Consider the following 22,500-nt stretch of genomic DNA (forward strand, 5'->3'; position numbering starts at 1 on the left):
GCACACCCAATGCTATCCTATCACCAGGCAAAACAATAGTGATTGGATAGGAAAATTCCAACTTGACTTTCAGTCTCAGGCAGGAGATGTCCGCCATGGCCAGGGAGGATCTCAATCATACCAATGTCCTTCAACCTGACCATGAACAAATCAGGAGCATGTTCTTTAATGTTTGTAACAGAAATGCAAATTGAAGCATCCAAACCACTGCAAAAAGGTCCAGATTTGGTTTAATTCCAATAAAGGTCATGGGGACAATTGAAGGAGTTTCCAATGTATTCCACAAATGTCCCCTTCACCAGGACCTGGCTGCCAAATCAGCCGCTGATTAGACCTGTGCTTGTATTCATACTGGAAGGAAAACCAAAAAAGAGCAAATCTACTTCTAGTCATTATGTTTTCAATCCCAAACCCCGATGAAGGGGGCATTTAGTGGACAAACGAAACGCATTGAAAGATAGCAATTCCAATATGATAACCTTTTTATTATTGTTATTATAATTATTTATAACTTTTTATATAGTGCTACTCCAATTTTTGTTTTTTCTTTACTACGTTTTTTTTTTTTTTACATTTTGGGTATTGTATAGTCCCAATTCCCCCTTGTTTGATCCCATTGTGGATTTTCCATTACCCCCCTTTTTTCTTTTATGATTCTTTGATTCTGGAACATAGCTGCCTTGAATACACTAATACAGTGATCAGTGCTAAAAATATGCACTGTCACTGTACTAATGACACTGACTGGGAAGGGGTTAACACCAGGGGCAATCAAAGGGTTAACTGTGTGCCTAGCCAGTGTTTTTGTGTGAACTATGTTGCGGTTTTACTAAGGGAAGTGATGGATTTTATTCCCTGCTTTGTAATCCAATAGGGGACTCGGGGTATAGGGATTCATATCTGTAATCCAATTAGGGACTCAGAGGTATAGTGGTGTCCCCAGTGATATGGAGATGATATTATGGGATGTCCCCGGTGATACAGAGATGATATTATGGGATGTCCCTAGTGATATGGAGATGATATTACGGGATGTCCCCGGTGATATGGAGATGATATTATGGGATGTCCCCAGTGATATGGAGATGATATTATGGGATGTCCCCAGTGATATGGAGATGATATTATGGGATGTCCCCAGTGATATGGAGATGATATTATGGGATGTCCCAGTGATATGGAGATGATATTACGGGATGTCCCTGGTGATATGGAGATGATATTATGGGATGTCCCTGGTGATATGGAGATGATATTATGGGATGTCCCTGGTGATAAGGAGATGATATTATGGGATGTCCGCAGTGATATGGAGATGATATTATGGGATGTCCCCAGTGATATGGAGATGATATTATGGGATGTCCCCGGTGATACAGAGATGATATTATGGGATGTCCCTAGTGATATGGAGATGATATTACGGGATGTCCCCGGTGATATGGAGATGATATTATGGGATGTCCCCAGTGATATGGAGATGATATTATGGGATGTCCCCAGTGATATGGAGATGATATTATGGGATGTCCCCAGTGATATGGAGATGATATTATGGGATGTCCCAGTGATATGGAGATGATATTACGGGATGTCCCTGGTGATATGGAGATGATATTATGGGATGTCCCTGGTGATATGGAGATGATATTATGGGATGTCCCTGGTGATAAGGAGATGATATTATGGGATGTCCGCAGTGATATGGAGATGATATTATGGGATGTCCCCAGTGATATGGAGATGATATTATGGGATGTCCCCAGTGATATGGAGATGATATTATGGGATGTCCCTGGTGATATGGAGATGATATTATGGGATGTCCCCAGTGATATGGAGATGATATTATGGGATGTCCCTGGTGATATGGAGATGATATTATGGGATGTCCCCAGTGATATGGAGATGATATTATGGGATGTCCCCAGTGATATGGAGATGATATTATGGGATGTCCCCGGTGATATGGAGATGATATTATGGGATGTCCGCAGTGACATGGAGATGATATTATGGGATGTCCCCAGTGATATGGAGATGATATTATGGGATGTCCCTGGTGATATGGAGATGATATTATGGGATGTCCGCAGTGACATGGAGATGATATTATGGGATGTCCCCGGTGATATGGAGATGATATTATGGGATGTCCCTGGTGATATGGAGATGATATTATGGGATGTCCCCAGTGATATGGAGATGATATTATGGGATGTCCCCGGTGATATGGAGATGATATTATGGGATGTCCCTGGTGATATGGACATGATATTATAGGATGTCCCTGGTGATATGGAGATGATATTATGGGATGTCCCTGGTGATATGGAGATGATATTATGGGATGTCCCTGGTGATATGGAGATGATATTATGGGATGTCCCTGGTGATATGGAGATGATATTATGGGATGTCCCCGGTGATATGGAGATGATATTATGGGATGTCCCCAGTGATATGGAGATGATATTATGGGATGTCCCCAGTGATATGGAGATGATATTATGGGATGTCCCTGGTGATATGGATGTATAGGATATGTTATGTCCCCAGTGATATGGAGGTGTTATTATGGGATGTCCCTGGTGATATGGAGTTGATATTATGGAATGTCTCCGGTGATATGGATGTATAGGATGTCTCTGGTGATATGGGAATGACATTATAGGATGTCCCCTTTGATATGAATATATATGATATGATGATATGGTGAGATGTCCCTGGTGATATGGAGGTGATATTATGGGATGTCCCCAGTGATATAGAGATGTTATTATGGGATGTCCCGGTGATATGGATGTATAGGAAATGATGATATGATCGGATGTCCCCAGTGCTATGGAGATGCTATTATGGGATGCCCTGGTGATATTGATATATAGGATATGATGATATGTCCCTGGTATGATGGAGATGATATTAGGGGATGTCCCAGTGATATGGATATATAGGATATGATATGATGGAATGTCCCCAGTTATATGGAGGTGTTATTATGGGATGTCCCAGTGATATGAAGGTGATATTATGGGATGTCCCTGTGATATGAAAGTATAGGATATGATGCTATTATGGGATGTCCCAGTGATATGAAAGTGTAGGATATGATGCTATTATGGGATGTCCCTGTGATATGAAAGTGTAGGATATGATGCTATTATGGGATGTCCCAGTGATATGAAAGTATAGGATATGATGCTATTATGGGATGTCCCAGTGATATGAAAGTGTAGGATATGATGCTATTATGCGATGTCCCCGGTGATATGGAGGTAATATTATAGGATGTCTCGGTGATATACTGTAGGTGTATAGGATATGATGATAATATGGGATGTCCCCGTTTACATGGAGGTGATAGGATTTCCCGGTGATATAGATGTATAGGATATGATGGGATGTCCCCAGTGATATGGATATATAGGATATAATGATATTATGGGATGTCCCTGGTGATATGGAGGTAATATTGTAGGATGTCCCCGGTGATATGGATATAGAAGATAAAATTATGGGATATCCCGGTGATATGGATATATATGATATGATGACTTTACGGGATGTCCCAATAATATAGAGGTAATGTTATACGATATCCATGTGCTTTGAAGGTAATATTGTTGGAAGTCCCAGTGAAATGGGTATATAGGATATGATGATATTATGGGATATCCCGGTGATATGCAGAAAGGTAATATTGTAGGATGTCCCGTGATATGGAGTTAAAAATTATGGGATATAATGGTGCTTTGGAGGTAATATTGTAGGATGTCCCGGTGATATGGAGGTAATATTATGGGATATCCCGATGCTGTGGAGGTAATATTGTAGGATGTTTCCAGGGATATGATGGTGGTATGGAGGTGTTATTATGGGATATTTGGTGCTATGGAGGTGATATTGGAGGATGTACCCAGTGATATAAAGAAGATATGGAGATGTTATTATTGGATATGGCGGTGCTATGAAGGTAATATAGGATGTCCCGGGGATATGGAGGTAATATTATGGGATGTCCCCTTGGTATAGAGGTGTTAATATGGGAAATCCCAGTGCTATGGAGGTAATATTGTAGGACGTCCCGGCGATATGGATATATATGATAATTAAGGAATATCTCGGTGATATGAAGGAAGGTAATATTGTAGAACGTCCCCAGTGATATGAAGGTGATGTAGGGTGTTATTATGGGATATCCCAGTGCTGTAAAGGTAATATTGTAGGATGTCCAGGTGATTTGGATATATAGGATATGATGATATTATGGGATATCCCGGTGGTATGAAGGTAATAATGTAGGATATCCCGGGGATATGAAGGTAATAATGTAGGATATCCCGGGGATATGAAGGTGTTATTATGGGATATCCCGGTGATATGGAGGTGTTATTAGGGGATATCCCGGTGGTATGAAGGTAATATTGTAGGATATCCCGGTGATATGGAGGTAATATTATGGGATATCCCGGTGCTATGAAGGTAATATTGTAGGATATCCCGGTGATATGGAGGTGTTATTATGGGATATCCCGTTGATATGGAGGTGTTATTATGGGATATCCCGGTGATATAGAGGTAATATTGTAGGATATCCTGGTGGTATGGAGGTGTTATTATGGGATATCCCGTTGATATGAAATTAATAATGTAGGATATCCCGGGGATATGAAGGTAATATTGTAGGATATCCCGGTGATATGGAGGTGTTATTATGGGATATCCCGTTGATATGAAGGTAATAATGTAGGATATCCCGGGGATATGAAGGTAATAATGTAGGATATCCCGGGGATATGAAGGTGTTATTATGGGATATCCCGGTGATATGGAGGTGTTATTAGGGGATATCCCGGTGGTATGAAGGTAATATTATGGGATATCCCGGTGCTATGAAGGTAATATTGTAGGATATCCCGGTGATATGGAGGTGTTATTATGGGATATCCCGTTGATATGGAGGTGTTATTATGGGATATTCCGGTGATATAGAGGTAATATTGTAGAATATCCTGGTGGTATGGAGGTGTTATTATGGGATATCCCAGTGATATAGAGGTAATATTGTAGGATATCCTGGTGGTATGGAGGTGTTATTATGGGATATCCCAGTGATATAGAGGTAATATTGTAGGATATCCTGGTGGTATGGAGGTGTTATTATGGGATATCCCAGTGATATAGAGGTAATATTGTAGGATATCCTGGTGGTATGGAGGTGTTATTATGGGATATCCCGGTGGTATGAAGGTAATATTGTAGGATATCCCGGTGATATGGAGGTAATATTATGGGATATCCCGGAGCTATGAATGTAATATTGTAGAATGTCCCGGTGCTATGAAGGTAATATTATGGGATTTCCCGGTGATATGAAGGTAATATTGTAGGATATCCTGGTGGTATGGAGGTGTTATTATGGGATATCCCGGTGATATGAAGGTAATATTTGTAGAATGTCCCGGTGATATGGAGGTGTTATTATGGGATATCCCTGTGCTATGAAGGTAATAATGTAGGATGTCCCGGTGATATGAAGGTAATATTATGGGATTTCCCGGTGATATGAAGGTAATATTGTAGGATATCCCGGTGATATGGAGGTAATATTGTAGGATATCCCGGTGATATGGAGGTAATATTATGGGATATCCCGGAGCTATGAATGTAATATTGTAGAATGTCCCGGTGCTATGAAGGTAATATTATAGGATTTCCCGGTGATATGAAGGTAATATTGTAGGATATCCTGGTGGTATGGAGGTGTTATTATGGGATATCCCGGTGATATGAAGGTAATAATGTAGGATGTCCCGGTGATATGAAGGTAATATTATGGGATATCCCGGTGATATGAAGGTAATATTGTAGGATATCCTGGTGGTATGGAGGTGTTATTATGGGATATCCCGGTGATATGAAGGTAATATTGTAGGATATCCCGGTGATATGGAGGTGTTATTATGGGATATCCCGGTGATATGGAGGTAATATTATGGGATTTCCCGGTGATATGAAGGTAATATTTGTAGAATGTCCCGGTGATACGGAGGTGTTATTATGGGATGTCCCGGTCAGGGCCGGATTAACAGCATCATGGGCTTGGTGCTGAGGATTTTGAAGGGCCTTAAGGGCCGTGCCTTGCCATGCACCCAGAGGAGGAAGGGTGCAGCCATGCATGCCTAATTCAAAATGGGATGCTGTCTCTGAAGCCCATAAACACATCCATGCATCGCCAACTGTCCCTCCTTGTCCGGCCTTCACGCTGTGTGGGGAGGTTCTGAGGGTGCTGCCTGGGGAAGCGAGCATAGAAGCCAGACTTCTGTGTTTACAAGTGACAGAAGAGCGGTAACAGTGAATATGACCAACCCGGGGCCTATATAAAAGGTAGGGGCCTGGAGCTGCAGCTCCAATAGCCCCTACATTAATCTGGCCCTGGTCCCGGTGCTATGAAGGTAATATTATAGGATTTCCCGGTGATATGAAGGTAATATTGTAGGATATCCTGGTGGTATGGAGGTGTTATTATGGGATATCCCGGTGATATGAAGGTAATAATGTAGGATGTCCCGGTGATATGAAGGTAATATTATGGGATATCCCGGTGATATGAAGGTAATATTGTAGGATATCCTGGTGGTATGGAGGTGTTATTATGGGATATCCCGGTGATATGAAGGTAATATTGTAGGATATCCCGGTGATATGGAGGTGTTATTATGGGATATCCCGGTGATATGGAGGTAATATTATGGGATTTCCCGGTGATATGAAGGTAATATTTGTAGAATGTCCCGGTGATACGGAGGTGTTATTATGGGATGTCCCGGTCAGGGCCGGATTAACAGCATCATGGGCTTGGTGCTGAGGATTTTGAAGGGCCTTAAGGGCCGTGCCTTGCCATGCACCCAGAGGAGGAAGGGTGCAGCCATGCATGCCTAATTCAAAATGGGATGCTGTCTCTGAAGCCCATAAACACATCCATGCATCGCCAACTGTCCCTCCTTGTCCGGCCTTCACGCTGTGTGGGGAGGTTCTGAGGGTGCTGCCTGGGGAAGCGAGCATAGAAGCCAGACTTCTGTGTTTACAAGTGACAGAAGAGCGGTAACAGTGAATATGACCAACCCGGGGCCTATATAAAAGGTAGGGGCCTGGAGCTGCAGCTCCAATAGCCCCTACATTAATCTGGCCCTGGTCCCGGTGCTATGAAGGTAATATTATAGGATTTCCCGGTGATATGAAGGTAATATTGTAGGATATCCTGGTGGTATGGAGGTGTTATTATGGGATATCCCGGTGATATGAAGGTAATAATGTAGGATGTCCCGGTGATATGAAGGTAATATTATGGGATATCCCGGTGATATGAAGGTAATATTGTAGGATATCCTGGTGGTATGGAGGTGTTATTATGGGATATCCCGGTGATATGAAGGTAATATTGTAGGATATCCCGGTGATATGGAGGTGTTATTATGGGATATCCCGGTGATATGGAGGTAATATTATGGGATTTCCCGGTGATATGAAGGTAATATTTGTAGAATGTCCCGGTGATACGGAGGTGTTATTATGGGATGTCCCGGTCAGGGCCGGATTAACAGCATCATGGGCTTGGTGCTGAGGATTTTGAAGGGCCTTAAGGGCCGTGCCTTGCCATGCACCCAGAGGAGGAAGGGTGCAGCCATGCATGCCTAATTCAAAATGGGATGCTGTCTCTGAAGCCCATAAACACATCCATGCATCGCCAACTGTCCCTCCTTGTCCGGCCTTCACGCTGTGTGGGGAGGTTCTGAGGGTGCTGCCTGGGGAAGCGAGCATAGAAGCCAGACTTCTGTGTTTACAAGTGACAGAAGAGCGGTAACAGTGAATATGACCAACCCGGGGCCTATATAAAAGGTAGGGGCCTGGAGCTGCAGCTCCAATAGCCCCTACATTAATCTGGCCCTGGTCCCGGTGCTATGAAGGTAATATTATAGGATTTCCCGGTGATATGAAGGTAATATTGTAGGATATCCTGGTGGTATGGAGGTGTTATTATGGGATATCCCGGTGATATGAAGGTAATAATGTAGGATGTCCCGGTGATATGAAGGTAATATTATGGGATATCCCGGTGATATGAAGGTAATATTGTAGGATATCCTGGTGGTATGGAGGTGTTATTATGGGATATCCCGGTGATATGAAGGTAATATTGTAGGATATCCCGGTGATATGGAGGTGTTATTATGGGATATCCCGGTGATATGGAGGTAATATTATGGGATTTCCCGGTGATATGAAGGTAATATTTGTAGAATGTCCCGGTGATACGGAGGTGTTATTATGGGATGTCCCGGTCAGGGCCGGATTAACAGCATCATGGGCTTGGTGCTGAGGATTTTGAAGGGCCTTAAGGGCCGTGCCTTGCCATGCACCCAGAGGAGGAAGGGTGCAGCCATGCATGCCTAATTCAAAATGGGATGCTGTCTCTGAAGCCCATAAACACATCCATGCATCGCCAACTGTCCCTCCTTGTCCGGCCTTCACGCTGTGTGGGGAGGTTCTGAGGGTGCTGCCTGGGGAAGCGAGCATAGAAGCCAGACTTCTGTGTTTACAAGTGACAGAAGAGCGGTAACAGTGAATATGACCAACCCGGGGCCTATATAAAAGGTAGGGGCCTGGAGCTGCAGCTCCAATAGCCCCTACATTAATCTGGCCCTGGTCCCGGTGCTATGAAGGTAATATTATAGGATTTCCCGGTGATATGAAGGTAATATTGTAGGATATCCTGGTGGTATGGAGGTGTTATTATGGGATATCCCGGTGATATGAAGGTAATAATGTAGGATGTCCCGGTGATATGAAGGTAATATTATGGGATATCCCGGTGATATGAAGGTAATATTGTAGGATATCCTGGTGGTATGGAGGTGTTATTATGGGATATCCCGGTGATATGAAGGTAATATTGTAGGATATCCCGGTGATATGGAGGTGTTATTATGGGATATCCCGGTGATATGGAGGTAATATTATGGGATTTCCCGGTGATATGAAGGTAATATTTGTAGAATGTCCCGGTGATACGGAGGTGTTATTATGGGATGTCCCGGTCAGGGCCGGATTAACAGCATCATGGGCTTGGTGCTGAGGATTTTGAAGGGCCTTAAGGGCCGTGCCTTGCCATGCACCCAGAGGAGGAAGGGTGCAGCCATGCATGCCTAATTCAAAATGGGATGCTGTCTCTGAAGCCCATAAACACATCCATGCATCGCCAACTGTCCCTCCTTGTCCGGCCTTCGTGCTGTGTGGGGAGGTTCTGAGGGTGCTGCCTGGGGAAGCGAGCATAGAAGCCAGACTTCTGTGTTTACAAGTGACAGAAGAGCGGTAACAGTGAATATGACCAACCCGGGGCCTATATAAAAGGTAGGGGCCTGGAGCTGCAGCTCCAATAGCCCCTACGTTAATCTGGCCCTGGTCCCGGTGCTATGAAGGTAATATTATAGGATTTCCCGGTGATATGAAGGTAATATTGTAGGATATCCTGGTGGTATGGAGGTGTTATTATGGGATATCCCGGTGATATGAAGGTAATAATGTAGGATGTCCCGGTGATATGAAGGTAATATTATGGGATATCCCGGTGATATGGAGGTATTAATGTTATGGGATATGCCGGTGATATGAAGGTAATATTGTAGGATATCCCGGTGATATGGAGGTGTAAATATACGATATCCCTGTGATATGAAGGTAATAGTGTAGGATATCCCGGTGCTATGAAGGTAATATTGTACTGGATGTCCCGGTGTTCTCTCCCCGGCCGGTCAGCCAGCACAGTCCGCACACACTGGCAGCGCTATGAATGAACGTTCTCCTCCTGTCCCGCCCTAGGATGGGGGTGTCCTGTAACCCCGCCCGGGTATCACCGTCCAGGTCCGTCCCCCGGCTCCGCCCCCCTCCCCTCCGCTTGTTGCTTCCACCCCGGGATTCCTCCAGCTGAGCTGACATTCGGAGTCTGACCCAGGCGCCGCTCGGAGGGGGACACGCTGAGCTGCTGCCACTGACACCGCCGCTGTCACCCGCTAGAGGTCGCTGTGCTGCGTGCCACCTGCGCTCCCTTATTTAAAGCCCGGGGGGAGCTCACCTCCGCTGCAGGTCCATCGCTGGCACTGGAGGGGCACCTACCGCCTCCACCTTCCCGGACTAAACTCTGCTTCCATCTGCTGCTTCTCACTCTGACAAGTCGGGACCCCTGTGGGGGGAGCACTTTACCGCTGGGATCTGTACACTGAGGAGCTACCACCTGCTGAAGACCCCCCTTCATTGTTATTGGAGATCATTGGCCCCCCATTATCCTCAGGATGACCCCCGAATACTTCCTCAGGTCCCTACTGATGATCATACTGGCTGTCTTCTCTGCCAATGCCAGCAACTGGCTGTAAGTGTCATTCCCCCTTCTTCTGGCTTTGTATTCCGATGTCTGATACTTTGTTTCCTCTTCTTCTTCCTCTCATCTCTATAGATCTCTATAGCCCAGCATGGGGGGGTCAGTTTATTGCCCTCTTTGAATGAGAATGGGGCACAGATGGCAACTCAGTGCCTATCTGCAATATGGTGACCATACATGTAACCAACTGATCTATCGATTCTTCATAGAATCCAATAATGCAATCAGATCTATCAATGATTGGAAAGCCATTCATCAATTTTAAGCAAAACCCTTTCATTTAATCAAGAATATTGTGATTCGTCTGGACGGAAAATCTGATCTTATTCTCACTTCGAAAAATGATCAATTTCTTTTCCTATGAATCTCTTTGAATAGGAGTAACCGATCTATAGTTAATAAATTATTCAATCAATACACCACACTTGTGGATGTTGATCGATATCTAAGATAAACTTATAAATTATCGGTCACATTTCTGTTCCCACTATGTAATCCTATAATCTGATTAATTAAAATACAACCGTATTCATAATCAAAGTATTTATAAGTACCTGTAATAAATAAATAAATTAAATAAAATATCTAAGAATGGGGCACAGATGGCAGCTTGGCAAATGTTACCATTTGATCGATAATGCGATCAGATTTATGAACAATTGAAAAGCCATTAATCAATTTCAAGCAAAACTGATCAATTTCTGATCAGTCTGGATGGATAATCTGATCTTGTACACGCTTCAAAAAATGATCAATTTATTTTCCTATTAATCTTTTTCAATAGGAGTCACCGATCTATAGGCAATAAACTATTAAATCAATACACCACACTTGTGGATATTGATCAATATTTAAGATATACTTATAAATTTATTTAATAAATAAATTAAATAGAATATCTAAGAATGGGGCACAGATGGCAGCTTGGCAAATGTTACCATTTGATCGATAATGCGATCAGATTTATGAACAATTGAAAAGCCATTAATCATTTTCAAGCAAAACTGATCAATTTAATTGAGATTATTCTGATCAGTCTGGATGAAAAATCTGATCTTGTACACGCTTCGAAAAATGATCAATTTCTTTTCCTATGAATGTCTTTCAATAGGAGTAACTAATCTATAGTCAATAAACTATTAAATCAATACACCACACTTGTGGATATTGATCGATATCTAAGATATACTTATAAATTATCGGTCACATTTCTGTTCCCACTACGTAATCTTATAATCCGATCAATTAAAATACAACCGTATTCATAATCAAAGTATCTATAAATACCTGTAATAAATAAATAAATAAATTAAATTAAATATCTAATAATGGGGCACAGATGGCAGCTTGGCAAATGTTACTATTTGATCGATAATGCGATCAGATTTATAAACAATTGAAAAGCCATTAATCAATTTCAAGCAAAACTGATCAATTTCTGATCAGTGTGGATGGAAAATCTGATCTTGTACACACTTGGAAAAATGATCAATTTCTTTTCCTATGAATCTCTTTCAATAGGAGTAACTAATCTATAGTCAATAAACTATTAAATCAATACACCACACTTGTGGATATTGATCGATATCTAAGATATACTTATAAATTATCGGTCACATTTCTGTTCCCACTATGTAATCCTATAATCTGATTAATTAAAATACAACCGTATTCATAATCAAAGTATCTATAAATACCTGTAATAAATAAATGAATTAAATAAAATACCTAAGAATGGGGCACAGATGGCAGCTTGGCAAATGTTACCATTTGATCGATAATGCGATCAGATTTATGAACGATTGAAAAGCCATTAATCAATTTCAAGCAAAACTGATCAATTTCTGATCAGTCTGAATGGAAAATCTGATCTTGTACGAAAAATTATCAATTTCTTTTCCTATTAATATTTTTCAATAGGAGTAACCAATCTATAGCCGATAAACTATTCGATCACAATGCAACAAACATGGAAGTGGATTTTAATCAATAGTTAGGATACAGTCATAGGTCTTCAATTGCATGTCTGTTTCCCCAATGTAATCTCAAAATCTGATCAATTATACAAAACGATCAGAATCATGATCAAAGTATCTCAGTGCTGCCAATCGATGCAAAACAATCAATTTTTTTTGCACCCTAGACAAGCTGCTCAGTTTGATCAAATCTGATCAAAACTTAGTCTAAATCATTCAGAAAGGAAGTTATAGGCGTTCAATCATTTGCAAATTCAATAGATTTGATCGATACACACATTGATCAGATAATACCTTTAAAGCCACCATTAATAAAGTAAATGATCTGACTTGATCGTTAAGCGTATCAAATGATCTATTCGATCTTCCAATCATATTTCTGATTGGCGTTCATATCTGTTCCTATTTTAATATCAGATACAATCAGAACAATCAAATCTTAAACTGATTAAATATCCATAACTTTCCTTTCAATCCATTTAGATCCTGTTTGGATCGGATTTGATTGGCCAAGGTGGAAAGCCATCGATTGTATCGATCAGCAGCTCTGAGCTGATCAAGTCATAAATTTGCTCGCATTTTGATCAATCAGATTATGAGGTTGCATGGTGGGGAAAGAGATGTGATCGATCACTTATCCTCTAACACTGCCAAAATCCCCAGCCCCCCCCCCCCGATCTGCGCCTATAAGGGGTTTTCACACCTCCCTATGGACAGATCAGAAAACCTCTGTAAGGTCCCATTCACACCTGATTGGCGTGAGAATGTACGTTTTTTTGTGCGCTGGCGTTTTTGTGCGCTTTTCACACGTTAACTCATGTTGTGCTTAACGGCAGCCCATTCACTTGACTGAGCCGCCCTGTGTGCGACAAATATTCCAAAGTAGCTCCAGAACCTTTTTGGTTCTGGAGCGTCGGGCGTTTCTTCAGTACACGTTTCGTCATGCGTCAAAATGCGCTTCTGCTACCCTCAGTACTGATCCCTCCACGTTCACAACGCTACAATTTCTGGCGTTCAAATCTGAGGCATCCCCACCAAAAATGTATTATTCATCCAAAAATAAAATAAAAATCTGAAGCAGAATTTTATATAAGAAAACTTTTTAGATTGTCAGCTCTGCTGCTCAAGGCACAATGGCAATAGTGAGCCAGGCACCTGATGGGTCGATGAGTTTTATGCTTTTCTTCCCTTTTATTTTGTTTTCCTCATGAGAGTCAATTGTATCAAAAGCCAAATTTTTGTTTTTTTTTGGATAAGGTCAGTCAGAGTTAGAACCCCTGTCAGGTTTTTATTGACTTGAGTGACCCTGCAAGGGGAGACTCATCCTCTCAGTTTGCTGAGCTCTGTCTCCGGGACCGAGGGCCCCTTCACACCGGCAGCGTTGGCCAATGCACTTCCAGCGCAAGAACAAGGCGATCGGCCTGATTTCCTGCGGCTTCAGTTTGCGTCAAGGCGCTGATAACACAAGCAGGACGCTCTGCATTTTTTAAATTTTTGCGCAGCGCATTCCAACACGCTGTATGTAGCACATTGCAACAAATGCATTGCAGTGTATAAAGTTACATAGAAGTGAAAAAAAAAAAGCAGGGAAAAAGCACGCACTTCATTATGCTTTAAGGGCACAGTCCGGATATGTTTCTGTATGTGAGTTTGTGATGCGTTTTTGCTGCATTCCGGTGCCTTTTTAATGTGTTTTTTCCCCTCTTTTGTTTTTTTCTTTTCTCCAGTTTTTTTTATGTTTTTTATGTTTTTTTTGCTGTAATGCATTTTTGATATGTTTAGATGCTTTCCGGTGTGTTTTTGATGCGTTTTGCCTTGTTCCAGCACAGTCCTGTGCAAAAAATATGCAGTATTTCCGACTGTTTTTCTGCACTGGAACGCACTGGAACTAACGGCACTTACAGTCCTATCCTCTAACACTGCCAAAATCCCCAGCCCCTGCGCTATTGTTAACTAGTCCATTGGAACTCATATAATCTACTGTCGATGTATTTTTGATTCAGAAAAAAACGCACTGGACTGCATCTGGCGTCAACGCGCACAATTTCAAAGCCACAGTTCAGTCTGACTTTGGGGGGCAACTTCAAAGACATCTGTGCGGGTTCATGCACAGATGCCTAGTGAAATCGCCCCCGAAGTTGCCAAAAGTCGTGCAGGAACTGCTTTTGGAAATTGGTGGCAAAGTCAGCGTCGCAACGATTGTGACACTCTGATTGCTGCCAATAGGCTGCGATTTGACATGTGATTTGGCCTGGGTCAAATCGCGATGACGTGAACTGGGGGGCTAAGTGCTGGTTCACACCAGATGCAGTCCAGTGCGTTTTTACTCTGCATCAAAAACGCACGCACAGTATTTACCATGGATTCCAATGGCCCTTGTTCACACCAGTGCAGTGCGTTCCATGGCAGTTAACAGAAGTAGATTGTGTTGTATTTTTTTTTTTTGTATTGAACGCAGCAAAACGCACTAGAATGCACATATCTGCAATTGAGATGAAGAAAAAAAAGCGGGGGGGGGGGGGGAGCGCATTAAAAGCCCACGCGCAGAAACGCATCCGGAACAGCAGAGGACCGCCCCTAACGTCGCAGTGCAGCACAAATTCACACCACACTTCAGTGTGCATGTGTTATATGTGTTATGCACAAAAAAATGCACGCTGTGCGGTATGAAAGAGTCCTGAAAATGAGGAAAAATCTGAAATTCCGATTTTTCCCCTGAAGAGGAATATAGTGGAAATCTTCCGATGGGAACATAAAGAGAGAGTTTCCTATGGCTTTGGAGAGTTTGGGGTCTACAGGACAGGAAGTGAAGGGAAATCTCCCCCATGTGTCACAAGTATGCGGCATTCTACAATTGCAGATTAGATCTGCCCATATGTGACCGGTTTAGGAATGTCACTCAAGCTGGAAAGAAACGCATGTGTGACATTACCAAGGATCGGCATATCATTTTCTAGGCATTGGATTCTAGATAGGAAACATCTATTGGCCGAGTATATCTTCCCTATTCTGGTGATAAGGAGGTGTGCTGGTACATCTAACACCCCCCTTAGACTGACAATGCTGCTGTCTGCTGTGCCTCCTGTGCTCCTTCATCCAGAGTGGGGGGGGGGGGGGGTCGCTCTAATACAGGAGGTGTGATACTGGCTAAGTCATCAGGTGAAAAAACAGGAAAAAGCCTAAAAAAAGAAAAGAAATGCAGCCACCAAATCTAATGATAGGTAGGGTGCAATAAATGATATTGATTGTACAATCTGCTTTGTCCATACACGATACAGTCTGACTGTACAAGCTCCTTTAGATCTATTATCAACCATGTAGTACAAGAGCTTACATGATTTTATACATGTTTTAATAGGGAAGTCATTTATTTTCTGATCAATCTCTCCTGAGGGATCTATAGTCGACAACCAATTATTTATTTATTTTTTTAAAAAAGAGAAAAATATAAATATTTATATATGTAATATAAATGAGAGATAATAATGATAAATGTCAGAGATTTGTATATATAAATAGTGACACTATAAAAAATAGAATATAATTGTATTAATTAATATATAAGTTATACATAAAAGACCAAAATATATATGGCAATATACTCCCGTACACCCACATACATCCACACAAGCATGCGAACCTGCACACAACCATGCACGCCCCGAAGGGTGCACAGCCCGTGAGTGCCAGACCCCACCACCCACAGCACAGTGGCAATCTCAATGCCCTCATTGAGGCCACCAGGCGAAAGGGAATCCAGGGAATAGATCCAATATGTCTCCCTGGCACATCATTTCTTATAGCGTTCAGCTGCTGTGAGGGTTTTTGACAACCAATTATTAATTGCATCTCTGTCTTCACCATGGAATCTCATAATCTGATTGAACAAAATAAGATCAGATTCATGAACAAAGCATCTTAGTGCTGCTGATCGATGCAATGCGATTGATCATTCTCTGCCTTGGCTGATTGATTGATTGAATCCGGTCTAGATTGAATGGCTTTGATTTCTTGCTGATTTCATAGTTCTAATCAAATTGCACATTGATAGTAAAATTGAAGCGTGTAGGGCCTGTATTAGACTGACTTTTGGGTCTGTTCTACACCTTATTATGGAGAATTCCACAGCAGGAATGAGACTCTGGGAAAGAGCAAATACCCGGCAGATCTTGTCACTAAATTTGCTGGGAATTCTGCATAAAAGTGCGCTGCTATAACAAGATTGTCTCACAGAGCAGTGGTTCCCCGGAAAGAGTCTAGTGGCCCCCCCGGGAAGAGTCTGGTGGCCCCCCCGGGAAGAGTCTAGTGGCCCCTGGGTCTCGGTCACTGCCAGGCCGTTGGAGCTGCTCTTGTGTTGCTGGTGTTGGGCTGAGCTGTCCCAGCCAGAGCTGTACAATGTGAAGTATGAGCACTGAGGAAACTAGAAGCGTGCTGAGATTATTTCTGTAGAAGTGTGGTAAGCTGAGTCCATGGCCCTGGAAAGAGATCCGCCCAGGACACTGCCCGGCTCTGCTTACAATTAATCCCAATTTCCTATACAGAACATGCTGATGGGACATTCCACTGTCCCCGTCCTCCTACAGTGTGTGTGAGTCTGAGAACAGGTGTGTGATTGCAGCATTGCCTCCCTTCTACTACCTTCCATCCCTCCACCTGAGCCTTCTACCTTATATCCCTCCACCTGAGCCTTCTACTACCTTTTATTCCTCCACCTGAGCCTCCTACTACCTTCCATCCTTCCACCTGTGCCTTCTACTACCTTCTATTCCTCCACCTGAGCCTTCTACCTTTTATACCTCCACCTGAGCCTTCTACTACCTTTTATTCCTCCACCTGAGCCTCCTACTACCTTCCATCCCTCCACCTGTGCCTTCTACTACCTTCTATCCCTCCACCTGAGCCTTCTACCTTCTATTCCTCCACCCGAGCCTTCTACCTTTTATTCCTCCACCTGAGCCTCCTACTACCTTCCATCACTTCACCTGAGCATTCTACTAACTTTTATCCCTCCACCTGAGCCTTCTACTATGTTCCATCCCTCCACCTGAGCCTTCTACTAACTTTCATCCCTCCACCTGAGCTTTCTAGTACCTTCTATCCCTCCACCTGAGCCTTCTACCTTTCATCCCTCCACCTGAGCTTTCTACCACCTTCTATCCCTCCACCTGAGCCTTCTACCTTTCATCCCTCCACCTGAGCCTTCTACCTTTCATCCCTCCACCTGAGTCTTCTATTACCTTTCATCCCTCCACCTGAGCCTTCTACTACCTTCCATCCCTCCACCTGTGCCTTCTACTACCTTCTATCCCTCCACCTGAGCATTCTACCTTTCATCCCTCCACCTGAGCCTTCTACCTTTCATCCCTCCACCTGAGTCTTCTATTACCTTTCATCCCTCCACCTGAGCCTTCTACTACCTTCCATCCCTCCACCTGTGCCTTCTACCACCTTCTATCCCTCCACCTGAGCCTTCTACCTTTCATCCCTCCACCTGAGCCTTCTACCTTTCATCCCTCCACCTGAGTCTTCTATTACCTTTCATCCCTCCACCTGAGCCTTCTACTACCTTCCATCCCTCCACCTGTGCCTTCTACTACCTTCTATCCCTCCACCTGAGCATTCTACCTTTCATCCCTCCACCTGAGCCTTCTACCTTTCATCCCTCCACCTGAGTCTTCTATTACCTTTCATCCCTCCACCTGTGCCTTCTACTACCTTCTATCTCTCCACCTGAGCATTCAACCTTTTATCCCTCCACCTGAGCCTTCTACTACATTTTATCCCTCCACCTGAGCCTTCTACTACGTTCCATCCCTCCACCTGAGCCTTCTACTACCTTTTATCCCTCCACCTGAGCCTTCTACTACGTTCCATCCCTCCACCTGAGCCTTCTACTACCTTTTATCCCTCCACCTGAGCCTTCTGCTACCTTTCATCCCTCCACCTGAGCCTTCTATCTTCCATCCCTCCATCTGAGCCTTCTACCTTCCATTCCTCAGCCTGAGCCTTCTACCTTTTATCCCTTCACCTGATCCTTCTACCTTCCATCACTTCACCTGAGCCTTCTACCTTCCATCCCTCCACCTGAGTCTTTTACCTTTTATCCCTCCACCTGAGCCTTCTACCTTCCATCCCTCCACCTGAGCCTTCTACCTTCCATCCCTCCACCTGAGCCTTCTACCTTCCATCCCTCCACCTGAGCCTTCTATCTTTCATCCCTCCACCTGAGCTTTCTACCTTCCATTCCTCCACTTGAGCCTTCTACCTTCCATCCCACCGCCTGAGCCTTCTACATTCCATCCCTCCACCTGAGCCTTCTACTATCTTCTATCCCTCCACCTGAGCCATCTACTACCTTCCAGCCCTCCACCTGAGCCTTCTACCTTCCATTCCTTCACCAGAGCCTTCTACCTTCCATCCCTCCGCCTGAGCCTTCTACATTCCATCCCTCCACCTGAGCCTTCTACCTTCCATCCCTCCAGCTGAGCCCTCTACCTTCCATCCCTCTACCTGAGCCTTCTACCGTCCATTCCTCCACCTGAGCCTTTTACTTTTCACCCCTGCATCGGAGCCTTTTACCTTCCAACCCTCCACCTGATCCTTCTACTACCTTCCATCCCTCCACCTGAGCCTTTTACACTTTTCACCCCTCCACCAGAGCCTTTTACCTTGCAACCCTCCACCTGAGCCTTCTACTACCTTCCATCCCTCCACCTGAGCCTTCTACTACCTTCCATCCCTCCACCTGAGCCTTCTACTACCTTCTACTACCTTCCATCCCTCCACCTGAGCCTTTCTATGTGTTGCTGGACCAATCACTGTTACAAGAACATTCATCCACCACTTAATGAGTCTCTTCTATTAACACCACTGCTCCTTTCCAGGCTTAGCTCCTCGTACGGGGTTTCCTGACACTCCACAGTGGGCGATCTATCCCAAATTGCCTGAAAGTCATCTATCTATCTATCTATCTGTCTGTCTGTCTGTCTGTCTGTCTGTCTGTCTGTCTGTCTGTCTGTCTGTCTGTCTGTCTGTCTATCTATCTATCTATCTATCTATCTATCTATCTATCTATCTATCTATCTATCTATCTATCTATCTATCTATCCTGGAATATAGCTCCAGACGGTTATACGCGGTTTGTCTCTGAGTGTCATTCCTTTTCTCTCTTCCTTTTTGGGTTCAATCGTTGCCTCTTCTTGAAGTTTCATTCATATAATAGGTTTGTTTGGTAATGGCTGAGAGACACAACCAGGTTAATCCAGATGGGAAAAGTGAAATGTTGGCTTATTAGGATGACTCTGAGGGGTGACATGTAGAGACTTGTCACTGTTGGAGGGGGAAAATGTGGGATCATTGTGTGGAGCGGGCTTCAACTGAAAGTTTTTATTGTTTAAAAACGACATCTCATTATAAAGTATTTAAGAGGAGCATGGGGTGTCTGAGGCCCTGTGCTGTTGGGGGACTACAGTGCTCAGCATGCCCTATCAGCCTTTGATTGATGCGGCTTGCTGGGACTTGTAGTTCCCCATCATTTGTAGGGCTGTGGGTTGCACAACCCTGACCCCTAGTGGTAATAGATGGAACATTTTCTATAGACTATCACTTTTATGTTAAATATTACATTGTGCATAATATGTAATGGCAAAATTATAATCTATTATTATTAATTATCATAGTAATTATTATTATTTTATTATATTATAATATTAGGTATAATTTTAATCTTCTGTGAAACTTGGACCATTTGGAAAATACAGATATCTTCCATCCAATAACCTTGGCTTTTTAACAATGTTCTTTACATAGAACAATCCTTACTTAGAATAGTCACCACATTTGTTTCAGTCCTCCCCTATCCTGTACAATTATTTAAAAGAACAGATCATTCTTAAATATTGGTTTACAGATGAATGGGCCTATACATTCATTGCCATATTATTATCTGTACAGCAGGGATTCCCAGCATGCTTTGCTGTAAAACGCTGGGATTTGTGGTTCTGCAACAGTCAGACACCCCTCAGTGTAATATCCCATTAAAAGGGATAATGTTTATTTTCTACAATAATCTTCTTTTGGAAAAAATGATATAAAACAGTGCATGAAAACTGCAAATCTGCAGCTGGAAATCTGCTGTCTCTGGTGTAACCCAATCCGATCGCTATCAGATCTATTCCAAACTTTGCTGGTGTAGGTCACTGGTCTATCCGCAGGGAGCTTTACTCGATTGCCAGTGAAGCCTGTCTGTTATGTATTGCTGATAGAGTAATGTGATCTCTAATATACATTTCATGGAGCTAAAATTGAGATTCACCCATAATATTGGGTCACTGGAAACATTCCGGGGTGAGGCTACATTTAGAATTGTTTACAATTTGTTACAACCCGCGATGTGAGCGATAATGTCATGGTGAGAATTCGCCACACTGCTCAAAAAGAACCCATAGTTCATATCGGTGGGTCATGTTTATATTCATTATTTATTGGGGGATAACTCATATTTATTTTTCCAGAAGTCCTTTTAATAAACATTTTTCAAGGAGGAAATAAACTAATAAAACAGACTTTGATTTATTAATAATAATAATAGTAATAATAATAATAATAATAATAATAATAATATGTATCATAATGGTATTAGAACATAAACACTTATAATACAACTCTTTAATACATGTGACAGCGTTTCTTTCTTTTCTTTTTCCTCTCTTTCTTTTCTTTCTCTCTCTCTCTCTCTTTCTTTTTTTCTTTCTCCCTTTCTTTTCTTTTCATTCCCTCTTTCTCTCTCTCTTTCTTTTCTTTCTCCTTTTTTTCTGTCTTTTTAACGCTCTCTTTCTTTTCTATCTTTCTCTCTTCCTCTTTCCTTCCGTCTCTCTCTTTTTTCTGCCATATTCTTTCTTTCTTTCCTTTCTTTATCTTTGTTTCTTTCTTCTTTTCTCTCTGTCTTTCTTTCTCTCTTTCTTTTCTGCCTTTCTCTCTTCCTCTTTCTGTCGCTTTCCTTCTGACTCTCTCTTTCTTTTCTGCCCTTCTCTCTTCCTCTTTCCTTCTGTCTCTCTCTTTTTTTCTGCCTTATTCTTTCTTTCTTTCTTTCTTTCTTTCTTTCTTTCTTTCTTTCTTTCTTTCTTTCTTTCTTTCTTTCTTTCTTTCTTTCTCTTTCTTTCTTTCTTTCTTTCTTTCTTTCTTTCTTTCTTTCTTTCTTTCTTTCTTTCTTTCTTTCTTTCTTTCTTTCTTTCTTTCTTTCTTTTCTCTCTGTCTTTCTTTCTTTTCTCTCTGTCTTTCTTTCTCTCTTTCTTTTCTGCCTTTCCCTCTTCCTCTTTCCGTCTCTTTTCTTCTGACTCTCTCTTTCTTTTCTGCCTTTCTCTCTTCCACTTTCCTTCTGTCTCTCTTTTTTCTGCCTTATTCATTCTTTTTCTTTCTTTCTTTCTTTCTTTCTTTCTTTCTTTCTTTCTTTCTTTCTTTCTTTCTTTCTTTCTTTCTTTCTTTTCTGCCTTTCTCTCTTCCTCTTTCTGTCTCTTTTCTTCTGACTCTCTCTTTCTTTTCTGCCTTTCTCTCTTCCACTTTCCTTCTGTCTCTCTTTTTTCTGCCTTATTCATTCTTTTTCTTTCTTTCTTTCTTTCTTTCTTTCTTTCTTTCTTTCTTTCTTTCTTTCTTTCTTTCTTTCTTTCTTTCTTTCTTTCTTTCTTTCTTTTCTTTCTTTCTTTCTTTCTTTCTTTCTTTCTTTCTTTCTTTCTTTCTTTCTTTCTTTCTTTCTTTCTTTCTTTTTTTTCTTTCCTTCTTCTTTTCTCTCTGTCTTTCTTTCTCTCTTCCTCCTTCTGTCTCTGTCTTTCTTTTCTGCCTTATTATTTCTTTCTTTCTTTCCTTTCTTTATCTTTGTTTTTTCTTTCTTTTCTTTCTTTCTTCTTTTTTTTTCTCCCTCTCTTTATTTTCTACCTTTCTCTCTCCCTCTTTCTGTCTCTCTTTCTTTTCTGCCTTTCATTTTTGCTCTCTCTGTTTCTATCCATCTTCCTCTCTTTCCTTTTATCTTGCTCTTTCTTTTCTGCCTTTCTATCTCTTTGCCTCTCTTTTTCCTTTCTGACATTTTTGTCT

At 42.2% G+C, this 22,500-nt stretch overlaps 1 protein-coding gene across 1 annotated transcript in view; it reads left to right on the plus strand.

Annotated features, from left to right (window-relative positions):
* Positions 1-10,016: 10,016 nt before the first annotated feature.
* WNT4 (Wnt family member 4) overlaps positions 10,017-22,500 on the plus strand; it is a 101,598-nt gene continuing 89,114 nt past the window's right edge. The window contains exon 1 of the mRNA XM_082274106.1: positions 10,017-10,429. Coding sequence (XP_082130232.1) covers positions 10,353-10,429 — 77 coding nt within the window. The 5' untranslated portion in view covers positions 10,017-10,352. The remainder of the gene's footprint in view (positions 10,430-22,500) is intronic.

Source organism: Pelophylax lessonae, assembly GCF_965119305.1.
Source record: "Pelophylax lessonae genome assembly, chromosome: 12".
NCBI classification, from domain to species: Eukaryota; Metazoa; Chordata; class Amphibia; order Anura; family Ranidae; genus Pelophylax; species Pelophylax lessonae.